Here is a 25,562-nt window from a genome sequence, read left to right as displayed (position 1 = left end):
GCCTTTTCAGTCTGCTGTTTCCTGCCTCATTTAATGTCTTTTGTGCCAAATGTTCTTTTCCAAATATAAAATCTACTGAAATCAAGTTGTGAGATTTTACACACTGCAAGTTCATTAACTAAAAAGTTTATTGTTATGTTGCACTTAACACATGTAAGAGTATACACTAAAAGTAAAGTAATAAATGTTTATGTTAATTCCATGTTCTTCCAAAGAATAAAAGCTGCGTTCACTTTAGGATTTCAGTATATTTGTTTTTTACTCACTTCTTTTTTCTGTGTAGAGCTGGGAAGTTTTCAGCTCATGCTAGTGCTGACAAGTTCGCTTGGTAGGTTCACATGTGATATTAAGTGGGTGTTTTTGGTCATTTGTGTGTTAGAATGTTTCTTGTTTCTTGCTTCTCAATTCAAAGCTTTCATTATTGTTTTGATTAGCTAGGATTCAGGCATGAGAAGATCTCTGATACACTTAATAATTATGCTGAGCAATAAAAACTTTGCTGCTTTTAGAAACACTGGGATTTGACTAATCTTTGCATAGTATGAACACAGTGTGTGCACAGAATCGAGGTTTTTCACAACAGTTTAGATGTTTGCTAAAATATTTGACAGAAAGTCTGCTTTCTCTCCACCCACTAATTGGCAGAAATTAATCTTTGAACCCAAAGCTTAGATGATGATGCACTGGTGTGCATTGTGAAATTTTCTGAACAGCTAATCCCACTATCAGATGTCTGCATTGTGGAAATGCGATTATACATGTGGAAACATTTGTGGGGAAACGATAAAGAAAATCTCAGTGGGCGCCACTACAACTTTCTGTGTCCACTCGTGTAATCGTGTATGCATGTGAATTTATGTGCATGCAAAATGTCATTCAAGACAAGCGAGGCTTCAGGGGACTTGGTGCCGTGTGTGCATGCTGAGAAGGCGTGATGCAGGGATTAATCCGTAGGGATTTCTGTAGTGCTGTGAATAATTCATTAAAAATCTGAGTTAATGACACATTTGATTTTCAAGCAGCACTTCTGACTTGAGCTCGAGAGCGGAGTTATGAGTGAATACGGGGATTTGAAAAAGATGTCCGTGTGTGACAAAGACCCAATTGTGTGTGTTGGAGTAATATTGGGATTTTTTTTTCTGTATGTCCATTATGAATTAATCCCACTGCTTTGTATGTAGAGCGAGTGTATATGCAGATTGGACATACATTTATTCAGAATGTATATACACGTGTAATTTTTGCAATCCACAAGGTAGTGGGGGGCAGGAGTGCAGGCATGGATAGACCTTAAATATGGCACCAGGCTATAAGAGCACATTGCTATAGAAGGACTATAACTATTCTGAAACAGAAGCGCCCTGTATTTTGTTGCTCTGTGACTTTAAATCAGGTCTTCCGTTGGTATACACAAGGGTGCACAGATTGATTAATTTAATTTTCATGCCTTTAAGGAGCTGCTAATCAATCTAAAACACTTTCATCAGTATCTGTTTCATTGGAGTTTTTGTATCACATCTTGTTCTAAATTCTTTTTCACAGGCTTTTCCATCCAGCCAAGAACAGTGTGTGTGTGTGTGTGTGTGTGTGTGTGCGTGCGTGTGTGTGTGTGTGTGTGTGTGTGTGTGTGTGTGTGTGTGTGTGTGTGTGTGTGTGTGTGTGTGCACGCACAAAAGCCCCTCCGATTAAATACCGCTGGTTTGCTATCACCCAAAGGCGTGGGCCACCACCACAGCACACCACAGCCATCATATTCATAATGGAGATAAAATTAATTTGCTTTCCCCTCCTCTATCGCTTCCTGCCACTCTCCACCTCCTCTATCGCTTGTTCTCTCTCCCTACTCTCTCTCCTCCTACACCATTCCCTACATACATTTATCTCTATAGTGTGTGTCCTGCCATCTTCTGTGTCTCTTTGTTTCACTGCCATGTTACAGCAGGCCAGGCAGCAGCCTCCAGCCTCTATCGGTGTCAGGTTTGTGAACCGCACAATGGAGAGAGAGGCTATTAGGTGCTTTCTGGCTCCTCTGAAAACGTTTGTAGCAAATAGGCTTGAGCTTGTTCTTGGGTTTCTTATCAGGAAAACACCATGCTTCAGTGTGCACATCTATCCATTAGTTGTTCTTCTTTGTTGGTTAAAATGTATTAGCATAATTTTAAAAAAAGAAATTTTACTTATGCAACCCATGCAAATGAGCACTTGCTAATGAACTGCTGTTAACAGTCAAGGAAAAGCTGTATAAGAAAAAAAGGAAAATTTATCATGAACTTCTTTTTTCCAAGCATGGGAATACAAGCCATATAGATCCTCTCAAATAGCTGTGAGAGGGACAGAATTCTGAGATTAAAATCAGAAATGTCAAGTTTTAATCTGATGTTTTTCTCAGAATTCAGTGAAAAAAAAGAAATCCCCACTGTTTTTTTTCTAGTGTACCTAATCCTCTTCCATAGACATGCACTTTGACTCCCACAAATAACTCTGAATTTACTGGGGTAGTCCGTTGTGAAATAATTCTCCCCGTATAGATGATTTCCCTTACGATGCAGGGATTTTATTTTAAATAATTTAGATATGTGTGTTTTTCTTTATAAATCCCTTCCAAGATGCACTGGCATTCACAGTACCTTTCTGAATACCTTGTCATGTGGAGTTGAGGAACGACTCAGCCCTCACTAGGGGCAAGATCACTGAGGCAGTTGGCTGGGTCTCTAGGCTGGATGAGGTTTGCCTTGAGTTCCTAAAGGCTCCAGATGTAGTGCATGCTTTTACAATGTCATGTGGAGATCTGGGACGATGTCTGTGGACTGGTAGACTGGGGTGGTGGTCCCCATCTTTGAGAAGGGGGACCAGAGGATATGCAAGGATGTGTGGGAGTTTGCTCAACCTATCTAAATGGTCTTGGAGAAGACCTAGGCATAGCCAGGTTGGGGGAAGGCTTTCACTTTGGTTGCCTTAGATCCTATCCTACCTCTGGTTTTTGCAGATAATGTGGTTCTACTGGCTTCATCAGGTGGTTAAATGAGAATGAGCAGCTTCAAATCTGAGGCCATGGCTCTCAGCCACAAAAAGATTAAAGTGACCACTCAGGGTCAGAGACAAGTTGCTGCCCCAAGTGGACAGTTTAGGTGTATCGGGGTCTTGTTCACAAGGGATGAGACAGGGGAGCGTGAAATTGACAGATGGATGAGGTCGCGGCTGCAGTGATGTGGACTCTGCACTGGTTCATCGTGTTGAAGAGAGAACTGAACATAAAAGCAAGGCTATGAATTTACTGGTTGATCTACGACCCTACCCTCACATATGGTCACAAGCTCTAGGTAGTGACTGAAAAGAATGAGACTGCAGATGCAAGTGGCGGAAATGTGTTTCAAGGAGTGCCTGGGCTTTCCCTTAGAAATTGAGTGAGGATGTCAGCCATTGAAGAGAGGCCAGAGTAGAGCTGCTACCCCCGCAACCTGGCCCCAGATAAGCAGAAGAATATGGATGGAATAAAGAATGACATGTTGATAGTATACTGTGAAGTACGACATACAAAGCTTTACCCAAAATAGAAGCAAAATTGATTTTAAAATAGATCAAAAAAATACTTGCCGTGTTAAATCTGACAGCAGAAAATGCAGACACCACCAGAAAAATGAAAAGAAAAAAGCCCAAACATTATCTAATGCAACGATATGCAGAAATCTCTCTGGTTAGCGTTAGATAAAAGTATAATAGCAGCTTTATGAAAAGGCACATAACCCAAATAATAATAAAGCACCTTTTTACTTGTACAACAAGCAATTCTTGACATATCCTGCAGACTATAACACAATATACAAAATTGTATTTTTACGATTTCCTAACAATCAAAGGAATACGGTGCAATTTCTATTTAGTGAGAGTTTTTGCTATGTTCAATTAAAATTAATTTATTATCAAATGTTCCTCCATCCAAGGAGGATAGCAAAGCTTATTTCTTGTTCATCCACAGAGAACTACTGTACATCATGACCAAACAACTTGTTAATTCTTTAGTTTTCTGGAAATCTAAGTAAGGTAAGTGCTTAATGTGCGTTGTTGGAGAATGGGGCTTTTAAGTACTCTGCTGATGTGATGCATAATTCAAATCAGGTTTAAGAGGAGAGAAAATCATTTGATTGCACCACTTGACTTAGTGAGGGGGAAATGATAAGGCCAATCGGCTGTCATCATCATCTCTCGCTCTCTCTCCCTTTCTCTGTGTCTCTCTCGCTCCTTCTCTGAATGTTTTTTTTTTAATAGCATTGCCACTCTGAATTTTGAACACACTTATGCGTGTCTCCACAGCATGATACAATCACACTGACCTCATGTGATTTAATGTAATCAGCCTTCTCAGCTTGTGTGAAATTGTATTGTTCTGTTTCAAGGAAAATGCTGTGCGATTCTGTGTAAAGGGATCGCACAGCGTCGAGCCAGAATAATTCTGTGGGGGAAACGATGAGGCAATGTCATTAGGCAGACGGTTGTGTGTGAAAAGCTTTTGGCTCCTTCAGGGATAGCAAAACGTGTTAATTATTGCATGGAACAGAAAGTGTTTGTAATCATGCAAGCTTCAAGGAAGGCTTCATTCAGAGTAAATACTCTAGTTGACATGTTTATATAAAAATATTACACTAGATACACAATATACACCTTTCTGACGATCCCCTTAAAGAGTTAATTAGTGCTTCAGCTGAACTCATTAGTAGATTTGCTGAAAAACAATAAATTAATTTTATTTGATGTTAGCATGCAGTTTATTTTGTAACACAGTAAGAATGTTTGACAAAGAAATATTTAAAAAATACAACATAATACAATAAGGTCTAACATCTAAGATTAAAAAGACATGAACTTGTCTGTAGAGTTGTATCTTCTCTGTTGTTTAAATGTAAATTTGTTCCATCCATCAGAAGCTTATTCAAGTAAGTCAAGTGGCAGCCATAATTTAAAACTTAAAAGCATATCTGTGTCTGAAGTTTCCAGGAGACCACGAGCTGCTGAGGAGCATTTTGAACACAGGAAACATTCACAATGCTCTAAGTGAAATTCAATTTTATTTATATTGCACCAAATCACAGCAAAAGCCACCTCGGGATTCTTTATGTAAAAACCTTACAATCATTGAGAGAAAACCCCAACAATCAAATGACCACCTATGACCAAACACTTAGTGACAGTAGGACGAACACGAGCTGCTGAAGAGCATTTTGAATGCAGGAAACATTCATAATGCTCTAAGTGAAAGTGTCAGAAATCTATTTCTTTGCGTTTGTAAGTAAGTGAGGTTTTCTATGACTTAAATCATGGCTATGGGTCTTAGGGCACTGTAAAAGAAAATTTAAAAAAGAAAGAAAAGTACACTATATTAACAAAAGTGTTAGGAACTTGTGTGTCACTGCATTCTTAATCCAAAGAGTTTAATGTGATGTTGGCCTACCCTTTGCACGCTCTTCTGGGAAGGCTTTTCATAACATTTAGGAGTGTGTTTATTGGGATTTTTGACCATTCTTCCAGAAACACATTTGTGAGGTGAGACGCTGATCAACTAATATATTTGCAATACTGTGCATTACAGTCACTTTGACTTGACTTAGGTACCGGTGTTACAATATTTCTGTTCTATTAAACTATCTCAGTAAAGCATGACAGTTTCAATGTGACAGTTTCAGTGAGCCATCATGCACAATACCCTTCAACTGAAGCCAAATGGAAGTCCGCAATTAATCATTTCGTCTTATACACTGGTGGTTTTTCTACAGTGACTTGTGTGAAAAAGTTAACTTTAATTATTTAAAATTTTAATTTTAAGTCCCTTACACTGGAAATACTGTGTGTGTCGGCTTTGCTGGATCAAATCATATCATGTCCTGTGTCCCAGATGACTATACATTTAACTCATGGCTCAGATATCTGCTGTCTTGAACTTTTCACATTTTGACGACCTCCATAGTCACTATATTCTTCGTCTTTCACCATCCAGCTTTCGGTCATCAGAAGATGCATGTGGCTCATTGTCATTGTTCACATGCATACTATACAACTGTAAGCAATATAAATATTAATAATGCAGCTGGACGTTTACCTTATTGTATACTTGGTAAATAACCACAAACAGGCATTGGGATTGGGAGTATCAGTATAAATACTTTTTCATCATCTATTTTTTGTCTTTTTTTAACCCAAATTCATTTGTCAAACTCATAAAAAGAGCCTTCTCCAGGTCCCTGATTCAAAGCTTTGTATTCATCTGAAACTGCCTCTCACCAGCCCTGGGATTTCCATATAAAGTCCTCTTTTCACCCTCATGCTCCCTTTTATTCTCTTTTCTCTCTTTTGCCTTTGATCAAGTGCATTTTCCCTCGTGTTTGGTGGGACATCAAGCTTGACTGCCTGGCAGTGGCCTTCCTTTTAAATGTTGTTTCTATTGCTCTACTGTCACAGATCACTGGCCAGAGACTGGAGTGGCAAAGGAGGCTTCTACACCATGCGGCACTCATACATTTCTCAATGACGCTCACTGAAAAGGTGATTTTCTGCTTGTCTGGAACAGTGGGACAGTTTGGCATATGAAGCATCTTCTGTTATGAATGCACCAAAATTGAGCCTATAAGACCAGGATTCAATGTTGTGAGGTCTGATGAGGTAACAGTCATGTGTAATTTAGTTGTATTATTAAGTGGGCTTATTTCAGCATTGGCAACAGAGCCCAAAGGATTTTGTTGGGAGGGGAAACATATTTTTGTCAAGATGTATTATCAGTGGTGGATGAAGTAGCTTATTAATAATGCATCCATATGTACACATATTCTGCTAAACCAGAACAATGAGATAACCACAAAAATGAAAAAAAATGTAGGTTTAATGTTTTAAATGCATATTCTAGAATGTTGTATCCAACTTCAAATTAATTTTATTTATATTGCACTAAATCACCCACCTCGGGATTCTTTATTATGTAAACCCTACAATCATTGAGAGAAACCCCCAACAATCAAATGACCACCTATGAGCAAACACTTGGCGACAGTAGGAGGGAAAAACTCCCTTTTAACAGGAAAAAACTTCTGGGAGAAACAGGCTCAGGGGGGAGGTAGCCATCTGCTGCAACCACCTGGACGTGAGGGGAGGGAGACAGGACAAAAGACACACTGTGTAAAAACAGCCAGAGATGAACAATAACTACGTAACTGAAATAAATATATAAACACATGGAGAGTAAAAAGAGATGAGTGAAGAAGTAACACTCAGCACATCATAAGAAGCCTCCAGCTCCAGAAATGTTCTATTGGTGTGAAATGGTATTATGAGGCCTTTAAGATAAGATAGGGCCTGATGACGCAAGACTCTTTAATCTTGCTGTAGCATTTAGGATCAACTGAAGCTTTGTAGTCACTTTTTAGGACACCCTGATAATAATGAATTCATTTATTGTATTGTGTTATAATATACAATTATAATTGTATGATAACATACAATCAATGTGTTCCCGTTACTGCTTGTTTAGAGGATCTAACTTTCAAGCACTGCCATTGATTTGCAGAATTCTTTTTGGGCAGGGGGAGGGGCCCTAAAAGTAACCATACTTTTAACTTCTCCAACTCTGATGGTATCAGCCCCAAGTTTCTTCAGACTCGTGTCTGTTAACCTGAGTCAAATTTACAGCTCACGTATAAGGCAGCATATGATACTGGCGTTGAAGTAGAAGCCGACATCATCAGAGATTGAGAACTGTTGACCACCACATGTGACTGGAGTGATTGGATGTATTAGTCATGGGCAGAAGGAGGAGGAGTATAGAGCACTAGTGAATGATTTTGTGGCATGGTCTTGGAGAAATAATCTGCTTCTGAACATGAGTAAGAAAGAGTGAGTGGGAGTGGATATTGTGGATGAATATAAGTACCTGGATGTCCAGATTAACCACAGACCTCGAAAACCCACACAGAGGCTGTATACAAGACAACAATGTCCTATGGAGGCTGAGACCTTCCCGATAGAAAATGATGGAGATTTTTAATCAGCCAGTTGTGGTGGTTGTGGTGTGCACTGTTGGCTCTGTGACTGGCTGCAAACTGGACACATTTAAAAAGTGATCACTATTTTCAGTCATTCATAACCCTGATCAACTTCATCACCGCTTACAATTTCCGCCAACAGACTGATTCAGCTCCGCTGCCACAACGACAGATACAGGAAATCTTTCATACAAGATGCAACAACTTTTTATAATGCAATTCAGATATCTGACATACAGTGATCTGCTTTTTCATTTGAACATTTTATTGATATTTAAGGTGGTTTTTCCCTTTTATTACTGATTTAGAAATATTATGTATTTCTTTACCGTTGCTTGGAATTTCAAAAATATGGGGAAAATAAAGTATTTCTTATTGTTGTCTATAATAGTGTTTGTCCGCTGTACTGTTAAGCAAATTAAGTCATATTTGCAAGTTTGGTTAAATCACTTATGAGAAAATGAATAACACAGATACAACGGAATACAAATAATCCTAGTACAATTGTTCACTACAGGCACGGAGAGACATGGAAGTCCAGTCTACGGGAGAATTCCGCAACAGCATGGATGATGATGTAACGATGACAGTAACTTTGAAAATAATCAAAATCCCTGTCCAAATAATCGCTCCGACACGTTACGAAGATGGTTGAAAACGCTGCTCATGCAACGTCAACGTTTACGACAATTCGTTGCTACGGCAATGAGTGAAGACTGTTTTACGGCAGGCATGTGTATGCAGGGAGCTTGTAGTTAGCGGAATAGCTGTCTACTTAAATTGTGAGAGCGCTTTTTCAACTTTGAAATAAAATTATAAGAAAGCTGAGACTTGTATCCTGGACAAATGGACGTCGGAGAGCTCCTGAACTATCAGGTAGACGTTTCACTCCTGATAATGTGTGTGAGAGCTAACTAAGCTAACAGTAACTTATCTCATTCATTTGGTTGGTAAATAAACGCTAACAGTTTAATGAGTGTGAGCATGTAGACTTTTATTTAGCCTCCTTTGTTTGCGTCCTTGTTTAATGATCAGTCAATTAGAACTGAGTGCCGCTTGCGCGAAAAGAAAGAACAACTTTGGATCTCAAGTCCGTGTTTACTAACGCTAGCAGTTAGCCCGTTTGCTAAGTCTGTTAGCTATCTCGCAGCAGCACATCAAGAGCGGGGAAACTCTGCGGACTTCCCTGAGATACATCTGTTTAAAACTAGTTATGCATAACAAAGCATTTTGAATCTTTGGCATTCTTTCGTCAGTTCGATTCGGTCTTTTATATGTTAATGTCGAAACAAATGTGTACCTGAACAGTTTCGTTTATCATACAAGGCATACGTACGAGAAATCGACTTCACCCAGTATTTGTATCAAATATGCAAATCGCCATTATATGTCCCATTTCAGTAAAATCTCGTCTTCTACTTAGGCTCACTGTTTAGTTGCAACTTTTTTTGTAATGCCATCAGTTTTCTTAGATTAGTTGTTTGACAGCTGCTGAAAACTGTGGCAGCTGCTTCGATTAACTTGATAAAAATTATATGTGCTTCTTTTTTTAAAATTCATTTGAAAAGTCATGATTGAGTATTTCTAGATTGACTTTTCTATAGTTCCAACACTTTTTCATATATTCATCTTATAGAGTAAATCCCTGTACACACATTTAATGATCCCTTTTCTTGTTGCAGCCTGATAGGGGAGCAAAGCGTCCCAGGGGCGAAGAGGATGGAGGAGCAGGAGGAGATGAAGACTCCAGAGGAGGGAAGCAGCTGAAAGGGATGAGTGCTAGAGAGCTGGCCAGATACAGGGAGGTGGCAGGAGCAGAAGGAGGTGCTGAGATGAGGGAGACTGAGGAGCTCATAGGGGACAAGAAGATAATCCTGGAAAAGCTGATGGACCAGGATGCAGAAGAACCTGAGGTGGGTTATTGTAATTGTTATGTTATTATTATAGAGTTGTTACTCTGGTTTCTTTGGGTGATGAAAAATGAAGAAATGTGACAAAGATCATGAAAATTAAATATGTTCCTTTATTCTCATATGTTTTGAGTTCATAGTTTGATGGCAATCTTTAAACAGCTTTCACCATACTAGCATGCTTCATCAGGATATAAGCCATATTAGCAAATTCAGATAGATTTACACAAACGCTACTAAAACAAACACAAACATGCTATGATTAAAAATGTTTCAGCCAGATTTATACCGAGTCAGACTTATTAGATGTTATTTGTTGGTATACTCTGCATGCATTGTGTCTAAATGTAACTACCTGTGACATCTGTGTCGGTGGAGTAATTAGAACAGATTAAGATTGACAACATTAAATAGACAAAAGTTCAGTTTCTTTAACACGTGGGAGCACATCTATTAAGTCAGACTTACCCAAGAGCGTGTTTGTTTCCTGTAAACAACACAAACAACAGACTTAAATGCATTGGCATTCTTTGTGAATGGTGCATTGATAATATAAAAGAGCAATTAAATTCAAATGGAATACAGTGTTAAATGACAAAGCTGACTAATTTCTTTTAGGCAATCTCTGCTTTAGTCAGGAGGAAATAATTCACACTCCTTTGTTGAAGACAAATGTGAGATTTGATGGTGCTGCCACTAACCCAAATTCTCCTCTTCACTACTGCTGCATCCTGCCTTTGGGTCTGATTAAGAGATCCCTCTTTTTACATCATTTAAAGTCACGCCATTAAACAAGACTTGGTCACTGCGGTCATGTCTGTTTATTGTTCTGTGACCTGTTAAAGTCGGTTAATTAAAAAAACAAAAGTAAACGTCCATTTATAAAGTGTCTTTGTATTTTTTATTTTTGTTCCAAGCTGCTTAGTCTGCAGTACCAGCTTAGAATAATAAGCAATAAATGATATAAACTGTCAGATGATTATTGTAGTGGGCACACAAAGGTTTTTATAGCCACTTTTCACTTTCCTTTTTCATAGTTTTCTGTGATTCCCCACTGGTTTCCCTGCCCAAATTTCCCTTTCAGTTTCGTATTGTTCATTAATCTTTCTGGTTGATTTCTATCCAGGTTTCTGCTTTAAAAAAAGGAATTGCAAAATGGTTTATTCCTGAAAGCTCTTTGAGATGTCCTCTTGCTCCACTGGGGTTAAAACTTCCCATACATCAATCCTCCAATCACAAAGTTGCCAGTCTTGCCAGTATTGCTGGTACCATATTCAGTGATCACAGGGGGTGTGCAGTCAGTCTGCAGGGTCTAATGCTCTTATGGCTTTGACAAACCAAACAAAACTAGATTACTATAACCAGGATCTGCTGTCCTGAATCACCCAGTTAATCTTGGATCTTTCAAGAAACTTGGAGAGAGTGAGACTTGAATTACTGAAACACCTAACATGGTGAAACAGCATAAAAATAAGTTCCAGGAAAGGTTGTTTTATTCTACATTGTTATCTGTCCAGCACTGCGGAGGTTTATAATCCATCAGGAGGTCAAACACATTCTCTTTTCACTCAGATGTATTCCTTCTGATTGAACAAAATGTCTGCACAATTTGCTTCACTCACATGATTAAGGTGACCCTACAGTCTCTTTGTTGTTATGGCAGCAGTTGCTTTAATAATTTTATTTTTCCCTTTTCTCCCCGTCTTCCCTTCTCCATCTTTTTGCTCCCTTTCCCCTGTCTCCTGTGCTAATCAAACAGGCAGAACTGGTCGATGAGAGCTCAGTGAAGAAAATGATCCTGACCTTTGAGAAGAGGTCATACAAAAACCAGGAACTAAGGATTAAGTTTCCAGACAATCCAGAAAAGTAAGCCTATTACAGACAGAGTAATAAAGTCTTGTTTGACTTTATTCCAACAAACAAAACTATATGTGGACTTCATTGGATCTAAAGAAAAAAAGAGGGTCTCAGCATTTCTAAGAAACACCGTCATTATGATCAAACTTATAATGCAAAACTTCTGATTTGTGTTATTAAACTAGGTTCATGGAGTCTGAGCTTGATCTGAATGACATTATCCAGGAAATGCATGTGATTGCTACGATGCCAGATCTCTACCACCTGCTGGTGGAGCTGAACGCCGTCCACTCACTACTGGGCCTCCTCAGTCATGAAAATACTGATATCCTTTCACGTTGAGATTGATTCAGATCACCTCTCTCTATTGAATGTTTTGTTACATAACATTGGTCTTTAAACTTGTTCCCTGTATCATAGAAGTTTACTGTTGTAAACGTAGCTAGTACAAAGAACCAAGGACAGGATAAGAACAATGAATGTGAGCTAAGAGAGTAAAGATGTGTCAACTTTTTATTGAATTTGTTGCACACAAAGCTTGTTGTTGTTGTTTTTTTTTTTACTATAAACTTGCTCTTACATTAAAACTGTAACAAAATACAATTTACTAAGTGAGTCATATTTCAGATTCAAAACCATATTGGAGTAAATGCATAAACCCTTAAAAATACACAAAATAAATATTACTGTAGCCATTAAAATACCTTCAGTGAAGGCACTGGTACTCAAGATGCATCTCCCAACAACAAACCAAAAATATAGACCAAACTGGGCGATGAATTTGCATTGTGGGTAAAGTAGTCGCCTGGCTTTTAGAGGAAAAGAGAAAGCATTGATTTTACTTCTACAGTATTATAGGATTGCAGAGTTAAATCAAGTATGGAGTATTGTTATTGGCCTGAGCCTGAGCCACATGTCGCCATAGCCGTGGTGGACCTGCTGCAGGAGCTGACAGATATTGACACACTGCATGAGAGCGAGGATGGTGCTGAGGTACTCATAGATGCTCTGGTGAGTACAAAAGTTTCATGAGTCTCTGATGATATTGATGAAGCAGCACTGTTTGGAGTTAGTATTTAAGCTTCTTGGCTCTGGTGGAGAGAAATTGATTGCTTAGTCTTTGTTAATGAATCAAAAGCAAGGTTTCAGTTTAGTCTCACTTAGAAGCATTCATGGTTTTTGGTTTTGTCTTCTTTGTGTGTGGTTTGAAACACAAATTACATTAAATTAAAATAATTCTAATAAAAAGCGTTGTATTAAAATAACTTCAAAGGGGAAACAAATCCACAAACATTAGTTCTTAGTAAAGCTGCCAGTGTCATTTACAGGGGCACAAATGTCTGAAGTTACCTGTTGATTTATTTATTTAAAGTCTTTTTAATTATCTCTCAGCGGTGAGCTGTGACAGTTAAAAAAACATGATGGGATTAGCAACATGACAAGAACTCAGTCAAGAGGAAAAAATGGATTTCAGTATGTAGTTTGATCAGCATAATTATAGCATCGACTCTCCCACTCTTTCTTTTTCCGTTCTGTTTTCTTTGTCACCCTCCGGCTGTGTGTGTTGGCATCATTTCACCGTCGATGATCTCTCCCTGTCTCTCCATTTCTGTATATTTAGCCCCCTCATTCCTTTTTTTTTCTTTTCTAGTTCAGCCTGTCGTGCTGCCGGGCTTTCATAAATATTAGAGTGTCGTGATTCTTGATAGCCCATTATGTTTTTTGACATTTAGATCGACACAGACAAAGGTCAAATTACAATAATATGCGGGTAAAGCCATGATGGAGAAAAGAAATGCATGCCTGTGTTTCTTCACACCTGTCACTGTGACACTTCATAAGAGAATCAGTTTACTTTTTTTCTCTGCTACACTTGACAACTTTGGTTGGGAGTCTTGGGAGTTTTTGAGTAGTTTGATCCCAATATTTTACACGTCCACGTGGCATTTTGTACATACGGATAAATTCAGTGCAACTTCATGAGGATAGCACTGTTTCTGATGTGAACAAGATGCTAACACCAGACCTGTGTTGTTATTGTTGTTGTTTTTTTTAAGTATCTATGTTAGCTAATTCAAGTTTATTCATTTATTTGGTATGGACTTAAAAAGTGACAGGAGAAGGGAGCAGGAGATTGATAGACGCTGTGCCAGTCTGTTGTGGTGAAGAGAGAGCTGAGTGTGAAAGCAAAGCTCTCAATTTACTGGTTGATCTACGTCCCTACCCTCACCTATGGTCACGAGCTGTGGGTAGTGACCGAAAGAACAACATCGCGAATACAAGTGGCGGAAATGGGCTTCCTCTGAAGGGTGGCTGGCCTCTCCCTTAGAGATGGGGTGAGAAGTTCGGCCATCCGGAAGGGGTTCAGAGTAGAGCCACTGCTCCTTCACATCGAAAGGAGCCAGTTGAGGTGGTTCAGGCATCTGACAAGGATGCCTCCTGGGCGCCTCCTGGGTGAGGTGTTCCCGGCATGTCCCACCGGGAGGAGGCCCCGGGGCAGACTGAGGACACGCTGGAGAGATTATATCTCTCGGCTGGCCTGGGAACGCCTTGGTGTCCCCCCGGGACTTCTCTGCTTGGGCTGCTGCCCCCACGACCTGGCCCCGGATAAGCTGAAAAGGATAGTTGGATGGATGGATGACCTCTGTGGATTTTTAGCACTTTCTATAGATGGTAGATTGGATTTTATAGGTGAAACCAGCACCATGGATCTTTGGTCGTGCTCTTTGAACAATTTCTGCAGTATAGTTGGTAGCATCATCCTGTTCTATTCAATGAGATCACTGCAGAACATTACTCATAATATTAAAGTACCTTCATTGGCTCAGCTTCTTCCTTTAATGCATGTTGCAAGCCCAGTAAACACAGTACCAGCAGCAGAATGTGGGGATATCACATAAGCCGGACCAGTGAAAATCCTCTTTCTATCTGTGTTTAACTGCACATTTAATCCCTGCGATATCTAATTATATGAATGGAAGTGTATTTGTAACGGTACGTCTCTGTTTTTTAATACGATAAACAAATGTTGCTGTAGTAAATGAAGAAATCTGTCAGAAGAACTCTTTGGGCTCAAAATGTAAAAAATTGTGTAATTTCAGAAAAATGACAGATTAGGTTCTGGTAGCTAAGCTCAAATTGTCCTGTGATTATAAAACAGATGGTTTCTGTTAATTCACACAAAATTTTCTTTCATTGTGATATATTTAAACAAAACAATTATACAGTAGATAGTGAAAAAAAACAGGAACTTTTGCCTTTTACTTTTGTTTATCTATTACTTAATTACTTTGGCATAGTATTAGTGGCCATGGTGGAGGTCTTTATCTGCACAAAAAACTTTAAAGCTAAAATTTTCCAAAGTTGTCTGAGTGGGTTGGATGGGAGTCTTTCCTGGACCGATTCTGGGACCCAGACCTCCTGATTGACATCCCTGAAAGAACCTGTTTCATTGGACCACACCAACCTGCTCTGTTTTCTGGTTCTCATGCTAACCTTCCTCTTTGCAGGCACATTAAGAGGTAGACACGAATTTTTAGTGTGCAATGTCACCAGCAGGCACAGCTCTTTATGTAGCAAGCAGCAATGAATGGTTTGCACATTTGTCAGTTGTGGCCCTCATTAAGGTTTTCAGCAGTTGTGTTATTGTGCTGTTGGTCTGTATAGTAAGCCTTGGGCTTGTTGTTCTTCCTGTAGACATAATGGCGACTGCATACCACAATACCTCACAAGAACTGCCTTCCTTTGGCCTAACGCTGTCGTGTAGTTGTCAAATTCCTCAGCTCATCTCCCTACCTCTCCTTAATAGCATGTGCCACTGTAAATAATTAATGAAATGTATTCATTTTATTGAATGGTTGGATGTATAGATGGTTTCTGTGGTGTTGCCCATGGGGTCTTTCTCTGAAATGGTCTTACAAACACAGAACAGAATATTAATGTTACTTTCTGTGTAAGTATAATATGTTGAAATACTGTTTGTGTTCTAAATAACTGACACAGTCAAGTTAAGAACACATATCCGAGGCCTCTATCTTAGTTATATTGGTGTGTGATAGGAAGAACTGTAGATGAAGCAGGATAAACATCAGAAATTGCTGACAAAAGCTGGCTTTTGTGTGTGTTTGTGAGCTGGCTTCTTATATGATAGTGACTCGGGTAGCTGTGCAGGGCTCGCAGAATGAAGGAATTTTATAAATGCAGTCCATTTACCATGCAATGGAGCGCCCATAAACCTCACTCTTCTTTACAGCTACTTCCAAGGGAAACAGTTTCAGGGCAGCAAAGGTTGGTTGAATCCATTTGTCTGTCCTCTTTGCTGTAATGCCCTCGGCTCCTCTGTCCTTGCTGCCTGAAGGCCAGGTGGCATCCTTGGTAAGATAAATCAAAATGATCCACGGTGGTCTCCAGTGGCTCATAAATCTGTGTTGACTGTCTTCTTTCATCTATAAGAGTACATTTATCCAGCCCGCTGGCACCTTGGAAGCTTTGTGTGGTTATGAGTCTCCAATCTTGACTTGACTGATAACATTCGGACATCGTCAGAGAGGCTCCAACAGGAAGCAAGCGTCTTCTGCAAAGACAAGTCTTAAAAGTGAACCATCTCTCTGTTATCCCTGGATAGTCTATATACATCTTTTCCCTACTTTTTTTTTTGAGATGGAGACTGTAATTTTGTTTTCAGACAGGGTAGACACAATCATCTGACAGACCTCCAACAAAGTGCAAGGGTGGGAGTGTTTCTAGAACATGAAAACATATTGTCTTTGCTATGTTACCTTTCACCAAAACCTTTAAAAGATGAAAAATTGTTTCTCCAAAAGTCTGATAAAGTTGTATATGACCTTTGGCAAAATTGTTTTAGAACCGTGACTTGAATTTCATCTTTGTGTGTCTGTAGTTGGAGGGTCAGGTGGTTGCCCTGCTGGTGCAGAATATGGAGCGTCTGGACGAGCAGGTGAAGGAGGAGGCTGATGGAATCTATAACACCCTCGGTAAGGAGACATAATCCAAAATCTTAGCAATGAAACTCCAATTTCTAGTTGTCCTCAAGTAAACTGTCATCACACTCAGGAAGAAAAAACATAAACAAAACAAAACATGGATTTACAGTTAAATAAGGTTACATGTAATAATGTGTGTTTGTCAGCTAATTCCATACTTTATGCTTGAAAAAAGGTTTTGTCCACTTTGGCTAAAATGACATTGAATAATGGTTTAAAGGACTATACACGGTGCTTTTTCAGCTGTGGAAATAACATGAATGTAACTTTGATTTCCTCAGTCAGGTAATGTCTGAAACTACAGCGCTACCACCTGAAATAGGACTGAAATACAGCTAAAGTCATGTTGTTCTCATCTGTCCAACATATATGTAAAATAAATCAAGCAGTCAGTTGACGTTTTGGCATGAAGCAGTCAAACGTTCATCATGGATTGAGTGGAATAGTAGACAAGTGAAACTGCCCAAACAAACCAGGTGGCAGGAATAAAAATTGGAATTGTTTATTTTTTTTAAACAGTCTGTTTCTGTCCTGTTGTTCAGTGGAGTGAATTCAAGTAATTCAAGTACTCCTCAGTAGTCTCATATGAGCTTTTTTTTTTTATTTCGGTGTTGCTTGAATGCTTGAAGTTATCAGATTTTGGCACTTTGGTATTAACAAAGTATGACACGGGAAGTTTTAGAAGGCCCGTGTCATACCAGCTCGCCGCCATGTCCTTCAGGAAGCGTTGAATCTGTCACTTCTTCATCGGAGCAGAATCGTCTACGGGACAAATGTTCTTTCAACTTAGGGAACAGGTGGTAGTCACTAGACCACTTGTGAACGTTTTTGACATCCATGCACGGCTGTCCGTACCCTTTCGTCAGTTAGCGTTGAATTTCAACCGGTTTAATGCCTTTTGCGTTCAAAAGTGGAATAACTGCGCGAACCTCACACTTGGCGGTAGAGTTCAACGGGAGCTCCATTTTCAAGGGCTGCCAAGCCAAGATTGAGAATCCCAGCGAAGTCGTGCATGCTTGTTTCGGAGTGGAGAAAGCACCAACCACAACAGTGTGGCAAACAGCCGTACAAACAGTTTCCCCGCTGCTTTGGAGATGTTACTTTTGGGATTGCCCTTGTACATATTTCGATGAGTCAGCAGGTTCTTATTTGTTATATTTATTATTTGTTTATAGATACATTTTTTCCACCCACCACATGTTTTATTCGTTCTAATTCTGTGACTGCACTAATTATGTGACCCTTTGCAGAGTTGATGCTGCAGGATTCTTCTACTTTCTGATTTTATCAGAATAAAATAGAAACAAAAATGTTCTGGTTATTTTCTAAAATACTAGTATTATACGGCAAACAACTCTTACATTTATAGATATTTATACTCATGTTGCACAGTAACTGTGTGCTTTAACACTCAGAGATCCTGCCTAATAACTTTATTTGGTCTGCTCTTTAGTTGCAGTAACAACACTTACAGCTGCTTGTTGAATATCTAGGAGGGAAGAAATTTCACAAACTGACGTATTGTAGCGGTGGCATGCTATCACAGACCCATGACCTGTGAGCTCTTTAGAATGACCCAATCTTTCACAAATGCTGTAAAGCCAGACTGAACAGCTAGGTGCTTGAGTTTTTGTATATATTTATTTTCTTATTATATAATCCTGAGGCAATGGGACTGAAAACACCTGAATTGTGGCCCAACACCTTTGTCCATAATGCATGTAGATATCTGGATCTTCAATAAATGGATGCACTAAAGCCTCCTCAGGCTAGCGGTCTTAAAACTAAAGCTAAAGACATTCACTGCACATTTGTAGTTTGTAAGCAAATAAAATCTTAGTTCTTTCCCCCCCCTTAAAATGTAGTTTTTATTATTTTTGTATTTCAGTGACCTATTTTTCTTTCCCTACATTTAGTAACCTTAATTAATTTTTAGGGGGCATGTTATGCTGAAGAAAAACCTCTTTTGTTTTTTTTCTTTTTAATGTGTTTGCTGTAATGCTTGTGTTCAGTTTTTTCCGTGAACTTCAGAAATCAGTAAATATTTAAGTTGCTCATGTAACACGTAATAAGGGCTACAATTTATACCAAGTTCCAAGTGAGCAGCATAAAGCAATAAACACTGGACGGCACCCTAAATGCAGAGTTGTTCATATGCAAAACAAGGGAGACTCCTATTTGGTGTCCTATCTCAGGTGCTGCAGAGAGTCTGGTCCTAAATTCAACACTATAAAAACAGACTTGGTTAAAAATAGCACCTCAGTAAGATTTGAATATTTTGAGCTAGAATAATTGGCAAAGCGTGCCTTCTTTTTAGAACTGAAACTTGGCAAGTGTTTCGAGAGGGAGGTGTGCCTGTAAGGTGTGTATGAGCCAGGGTTAAGTCTTTGGGCAGTGCGGTGACAGGAAGTCCTTGCAGACTTGGGTATACATCATAGAGGCTATAGACTAACTTTATTTGTATTCTGCTAGCAGTGTGTCCCCCTGTTGCCAGCTGCCCTGGAAATTTTCAGTGACAGTGAAAGGAAGCTGTCAATGTCTCTAGCACCAACTCTTTGGAGGTTTTATACCTTTTCAGAGCCCTACCATAAAAGTCATAAGAGTTTCTGGGGAGTAATAATTGTATACACAAGGTCCTGGAGAGGGCATGGGCCAGCAGATAGTTTGAAAAGTCCTGGTCTCTGTATTTAGCCCCACATGAATCAGACTTTTCTGCCTCTCAGCTCTTTTTGTGTAGAATGAGTCTACTGAGACGATTTTTTTCCTCTTTGTTGCCAGATTGAGGCCGAGTGTCAAGAGGGCTGTTTAGGTGTGTGTATTTGGCTCTGTGTATGAGGGTTATATCGTGGGGGCAGTGCTTGTGCATCCTCTGCTCAAGTTTGTGTGTGCGAGTTATCAAGGGAGCTCTCCAAGCTTGAATAAGCCTTTTGTCTACCTTGGCTGCTCTCTACTCTGAGCCGGCTGTCCTCCAGGATGCTGTCTGTCTGCTCTGTTTGAATCACTGATAAAGGCTCATCTCTCCCTCAGCACCCTGTCACTTCATCCCCTGTTTCACTCTTTCAATCATTTCCCTGTCATCTGCAGCTGTTCTCTCCAGATGTTTTTGCTTTATTTCAGTTTTTATGCTCTTGCAAAACTCTCTTCCCTTTGTCATCTTGTTATCTCCTCATTCACTCTGTTTTCCATCCCTCATCCCTGACACTGTCTTCCCGTCCCCTTTTCCCTCTCTTCTGCTTTTCCTCTGCCTCCTTCCTGTTAATCTTCCTCTTTCCCCCTGGTGTCATGAACACCCCACAATGTCTTTTGCTCCCTTCAACCCCCTCTGCACTTAGTCTACTGTGATGGAGACATCAAGTCTTTCTGATGATAACATTAAGGAAGAAGCTGGGACAGAAAACAGATTAACCCTCTATAAAACTGCACCATGTTGTAAAGTCAGAGAATGATTTTTGACTAATAGTTGATTTTGATATTAGGCTTAGAAATAAAACGACAGTGCACACAAAGGAACCCAGAGCAACACAGATTAAACATAAATGTTAAGACATGCTTCTATAATTAGGCAGAAAGTGGATTAGTCACATCCGGGCAATTCTTAATCCATTAAATAAGATTGGCATTGGTTTTGATATCAATCTGGCAGATTTTGATGTCTATCAGAAATCCTTTTAGAAACTTACTTAGAATGAAGGGCTGATATTAACAGTAAAGACTGAACTATGGTGTTGTGTGTTGCAGCCATCATTGAGAACATGGCAGAGTTCAGACCAGGCATGTGCACAGAGGCTGCCCAGCAGGGACTCATGCAGTGGCTGCTCAAGAGAATCAAGGTAAGAACGTGAATATTGTTTTAAGTTGCCCCAAGAAGGCTACGTGATTGGTTTGTTAGCAGGATTTGATTCATTTTTTAAATTTTTCCCACCAGAAGGCCAACTTAGAAGTTTGTAACGGTGGAATCAATCTGGATTAGTACATTTCTTTTTAATGATTATTTGTCGTTGCAAGATATTGAGCCTTTACAAATACATATCACATTAAATGTCATCATCATGTTCTTAAGCAAATATCAAAAACTAATCCAGAGTTTTCAGCGTCCTTCTCGATTTTTAGACCCAAGCTAAAACAAAATATTTTGAGGATAAAATATGTCGTGACTTCTGTGTTATGGAGTTTATTTACCAGTATTTTGATGTTGAATTAGCATTTGCCTTTAGTTCCCTTCACTTTAAGACCTTCACGTAGTGTTAAGCTATCTTGCTCCTAAAGGTGTTTGAATTAATTCTCATAGAAATTGTTGCGGGTGTAGAGTGAGCTCATGTTAACAATCTGTTAAAATTAGGCTTAGATCCACCAAGGTCTTTGAGGTCAACTTAATTATTTGTTGGAGTGTGGTGTGTATTGTGAAGACACAGAAAGTACATTATAAAATAATGTCCCATATGACCTCTGACCTCTCCTTCAGGGTCAGTTGATTGATCTGAAGGTGAAAGTGATAATAATCCAAAGTATAGAGCTATTTTAAAACTATAATTCTTCTATTGTTTGTTTTGATGACATATAGGGAATGATCTACGTCAGAGGTTCCCAAAGTGTGGGGCCCACCCCCTGGGGGGGTGCTGAGCCATTGCAGGGGGGGCGCGGTATGAAAAGGAAAAATAAAAAGAACGCTTGGACACTGCTAGCATAATGGACAGGTTTTTGACAGGGCGCCCACACAAACGCAAAGCAGGAGATGAAGCATCGCCAAATATGTTTCCAAACCAACTTCATTCTAAGCCAAATACTAGAAAATATGGTGAAGCATATCTTCCCTTTGGCCTCACCTGCACAAGTGCAGAGGCAGGTCTCTGCGACAGAATTAGTTTCCCTTGCGTCGGGAGCAGCGCTGGGCTGTCCAAATCACGGACAAACAGTATCCCACATTCTTGATTTTTAGTTCACAAACACTTGTTGTAATAACTAACTACTCCTGACATTTTGGAGATGTTAGCTCTTCATACAGTAAAGTTACAGTGGGATACAAATAATATCAGGCTGATCCTGCCACGATTTGTTCCCCCGGTTCAAATCACGGACAAACAGTATCCCACAGCTGTTTATGTTTTTGAACCCATTTTGCACAGAGAGGCATTTTTTGAAAAATGTATTGATAGCAATGTTGAATATTATTACACAGGAAAAAAACAACTACACGTAAAATAATCACACCGTGACGCCCCTGCCTTTCTAAATGGAGGGACAGCAACTGCGTGTGTATATGTAAGCGTGTAAAACCTGCAGATAGTCAGATTAACAGTATTTTGTCTCTATCTGCCATTCTGCAATTCATCTCATGTAAACAATAACGTGGCGCGCAGCGTGACGTGAAAAAAGGCACATACCTTTGACGTTGCGTGACAAACTGTGTATTCCTCGTCCACACGGAAACGCAAAAAACCGGCATTTTTAAAAAACAAATCTCCGTTTTCGGTGATTCGAAACGCCGTTTACGTTTGGACGAAAGGTCCAAACGCATAGAAACAGCTGCGTTTTCAAAAATACCCGTTTAAGTGTGGACGTAGTGTAAAAGAGTTTGGCGATTATTATCACTTTTAAATTTCACATCTGCCTTTCTTTCAAGTTGACCTCAAATTATGTCATATCTTTAAAGAGCGTGTTGTCAAGAGAAGGAGAATGAGCTCCAGAGTTAGTTAGAAATGTACTGTAGGAAAATATTATATAATAAGATGAAGTTATTCATGTCCAGTTATTTACAAATCAATGCCTGTTATCATTACCTACTCCTACAAAATGTTTGTGTAAAGCTAACGTGTCATGCTACCCTTTTTACTACAAACTTCTTAAAGTAGGTTTAAAAAGAACAAAGAAAACAAAATGAATATATACGAAATGTAATACAAATACTGCCCAGAGAGTGAGCTGCCTTGGTGGAGGTTTTTGTTTTTTTTGTTGTTGTTGTTAATTTTTTGTATTTGGAGTTTCTGTAAACCAGAAAATACAAGCAAGAATTTCAGTTTAAAGAAAGAAAGAAACAAGTTTGTTGTAAAATATGTTTTGATTTCCAATTTCTCATAAAAACCACAAGCCTCCACCCGAAAACTAAGCACAGCTTCTCAAGATGAGTAGTAATTAGATTTTGGTCTCTTTCCCTCTCCCTCTAAGGCAAAGATGCCTTTTGATGCTAACAAGCTTTACTGCAGTGAAATCCTGGCCATCTTGCTGCAGAACAATGACAGTAAGTGTGTCTCACTAAATGGTTTGTGGATTCCAAATGATATTAGTTTATCTTTCATATTTTTGCCAACCTATTTCCATTCTTTTCATTCCTTTTTTCTGCGGGTTTAGGCTTAGTCATGGTCTGTCGCAGCCTTATCTTATTGTGCCCTTTCCGTGCTCCCTTTTCCCTCCCTACATATTTTTCCTCAGTGTTACCTTTTCTTTTCTCTCCCTTTCTTTTTCCTTCCACCACTTTATGACTTCATGTTACCTTTTAATGTTTCTCGTTCTCATTTGTGCATTGGCCGTCTTTCCCGCTAACACTAAAAACCCAGTAGAGCCTCACGTAACCACAGAACTATCTGGTCCTTAAACAAGTAATCGTTAATGGTACAAGTTACATTGACATTCAGCTGGAGTTGTCTCATTTTAAGCTCACCACCCTTCTCATTCACTCGCGCTGCCTCCATCCTATTCCACTTACCTTTCGAACACAAAATATAATGTAAATCTAAAAAAAAAAGGTTCTTTTACAAAAGAACATTTTTCTTTCTTTTGAGAAATGCTGCCAGAAATGATGTACCTTATTTGAAGTAAGAGTAAGGCAAATCATACAGCTGCTAAGAAAATGCCAGTTTGGAAAGAGCCTTGATGTGCTAATTTTAATGTTGAATTGGATTTAAAACTGGACTCTGAAAGAGTGCATTTTAAAATTCAGCATCCCATCCCAGTCCATAAATAGCATGAAAATTGATCATGTTCTCCAGCTCATTCAGCTGTTTATTGTAAAGCGAGCAAAGAAAGGTAAAGGGGGAAAAAGTCATAGCACATAATATTATTAGTGTTGTGTGTGCCACTTTCTAATGTCAATTTATAGGACGTGTGAGTGTGTGCCAGTTGGGTCTGCTGAGAAGCAGAGGTGTGTTGTGTAATGCTCAGGTCTACATGGAATAACTTGTGAGGATGTGTATTTGTCAATGCCCTCATTTTTCCTCATTTGCTGACTCTCTGGAGGTCCCTCGTAGCAGGTGTGATCCTCAGTATTTATCCCTCTGAAGCACTTCTGTCGCCCCCCCATTTCTCTTGTTTTCCTCTTTCTCTGTCCACTTAAACATTCTTTTTCCTGCTTTCTGTCCTCCCCGCTGCTCACTAAATGTCTTTTTTTGCCACCATCACGACATGATCTCCCTGCTGTCTTTTCCTTTTTATTTTTCTCCTTCACAGATACCAGAGAACTACTGGGTGAGATGGATGGCATTGATGTGTTACTGCAGCAACTATCTGTAAGAGTTTTGCTTTTTTTTTTTTCCCTTCTATTTTTAGTTTCTTCTGTGCACTACCCTTCATATTTTCCCAACAGCCCTTTGAGAGGCATACACAGGTGAAGCTTTAGTATTTCTCTAATATGAGCTTCTCCAGATCCGTGGTAAATTGTTAGAAATGTAAAAAATAATAAAAAAAAAAAGAAATGTGCATACTATGTATCCTTTTCAAAATGCTTCCTTTGTTCTCCCGCCTACCTTCTCCAGGTGTTCAAGCGTCACAACCCGTCCACAGCTGAAGAGCAGGAGATGATGGAGAACCTGTTTGACGCTCTGTGTTCCTGCCTCATGCTGCCCTCCAATCGTGACCGCTTTCTCAGAGGTGAAGGGCTTCAGCTGATGAATCTCATGCTGAGGTGAGGCTGTGTAAGACGTTGTAGAAATGTAGAAGTGGAACATTCCCTGATGGCTTCATGCTGTAGATGCTCAGTTTTCACCTGGTTGAGAGCCACCCACAATGTCTGCATCTCACATTAATACACTTTTTTTTTCTTATGATACTCAGCTACATATTGCACGCTAAAGCCAAGTGTAATTTAGGTTCAGTCTTGTTAACCCTCTACAGAAATCAGCTTTCACTCTCCTGCTGTTGCAGATGTCGACTACAATGTTTTACTTCCCAGTTTCTCTACAAATTGAGTGCTTGGTGGTGGGCCTCTTTGACAGTTCACTCATGTTAACTGTTGCTGTTCACAGCATCTGCCCAGTTAGTGTTTTTGTTTGGCAAGGTAGTGCTATCATTTACTGCCGTGATAATAACTACTGCTTACAAAACATTTTTAATCTTACGGTGGAAACTGTGATATTTCAGGAACTTGATATTGCCATACTAGTAGAGCAGGATGATATGGCCAAAAATATTTATCACAATATACATTTGAAAATTTGAGATAACGATATAACTGATGATATAATTGACACTAGACAAAATACTTTCCAACTCCACAACTTTATTAGTGCAAAAAACCCCCAAAAAATCTATGTATATTCACTTAAACAAGCAGCTGTTTTTTATGTGCATTAAAGTTATATAAACATTTAACAGTTCAAATGCAAAATCCTTGCTGACAGTTTAACCAAAAGGCATTTCCAGTGGAAATTGGCCGACATATCCTCAGCATAACCATGTATAATATCCACAAAACTTAAAAAGAGGTTATAGACACACAATACGGTAATATTATGTTGAAGCACAGTACGTATCACTCCGCAAGGCTCCTGCCTACGATA

General features: G+C 39.3%; 1 protein-coding gene across 1 annotated transcript in view; it reads left to right on the top strand.

Annotated features, from left to right (window-relative positions):
* The first annotated feature begins 8,870 nt into the window (after positions 1–8,870).
* The window catches only part of ctnnbl1 (catenin, beta like 1), a 68,612-nt gene continuing 51,920 nt past the window's right edge, over positions 8,871–25,562 (top strand). The window contains exons 1-10 of the mRNA XM_040013699.1: positions 8,871–8,900; positions 9,707–9,937; positions 11,694–11,800; positions 11,977–12,116; positions 12,705–12,802; positions 16,692–16,785; positions 20,533–20,624; positions 22,957–23,029; positions 24,235–24,293; positions 24,540–24,688. Of these exons, the coding sequence (XP_039869633.1) occupies positions 8,871–8,900; positions 9,707–9,937; positions 11,694–11,800; positions 11,977–12,116; positions 12,705–12,802; positions 16,692–16,785; positions 20,533–20,624; positions 22,957–23,029; positions 24,235–24,293; positions 24,540–24,688 (1,073 nt within the window). The remainder of the gene's footprint in view (positions 8,901–9,706; positions 9,938–11,693; positions 11,801–11,976; positions 12,117–12,704; positions 12,803–16,691; positions 16,786–20,532; positions 20,625–22,956; positions 23,030–24,234; positions 24,294–24,539; positions 24,689–25,562) is intronic.

This window comes from Simochromis diagramma, unplaced genomic scaffold, assembly GCF_900408965.1.
Source record: "Simochromis diagramma unplaced genomic scaffold, fSimDia1.1 OVJJ01000705.1, whole genome shotgun sequence".
Classification (NCBI taxonomy): Eukaryota; Metazoa; Chordata; class Actinopteri; order Cichliformes; family Cichlidae; genus Simochromis; species Simochromis diagramma.
Note: the sequence above shows the minus strand (reverse complement) of the source record. Positions and strands in the feature narration are given on the sequence as shown.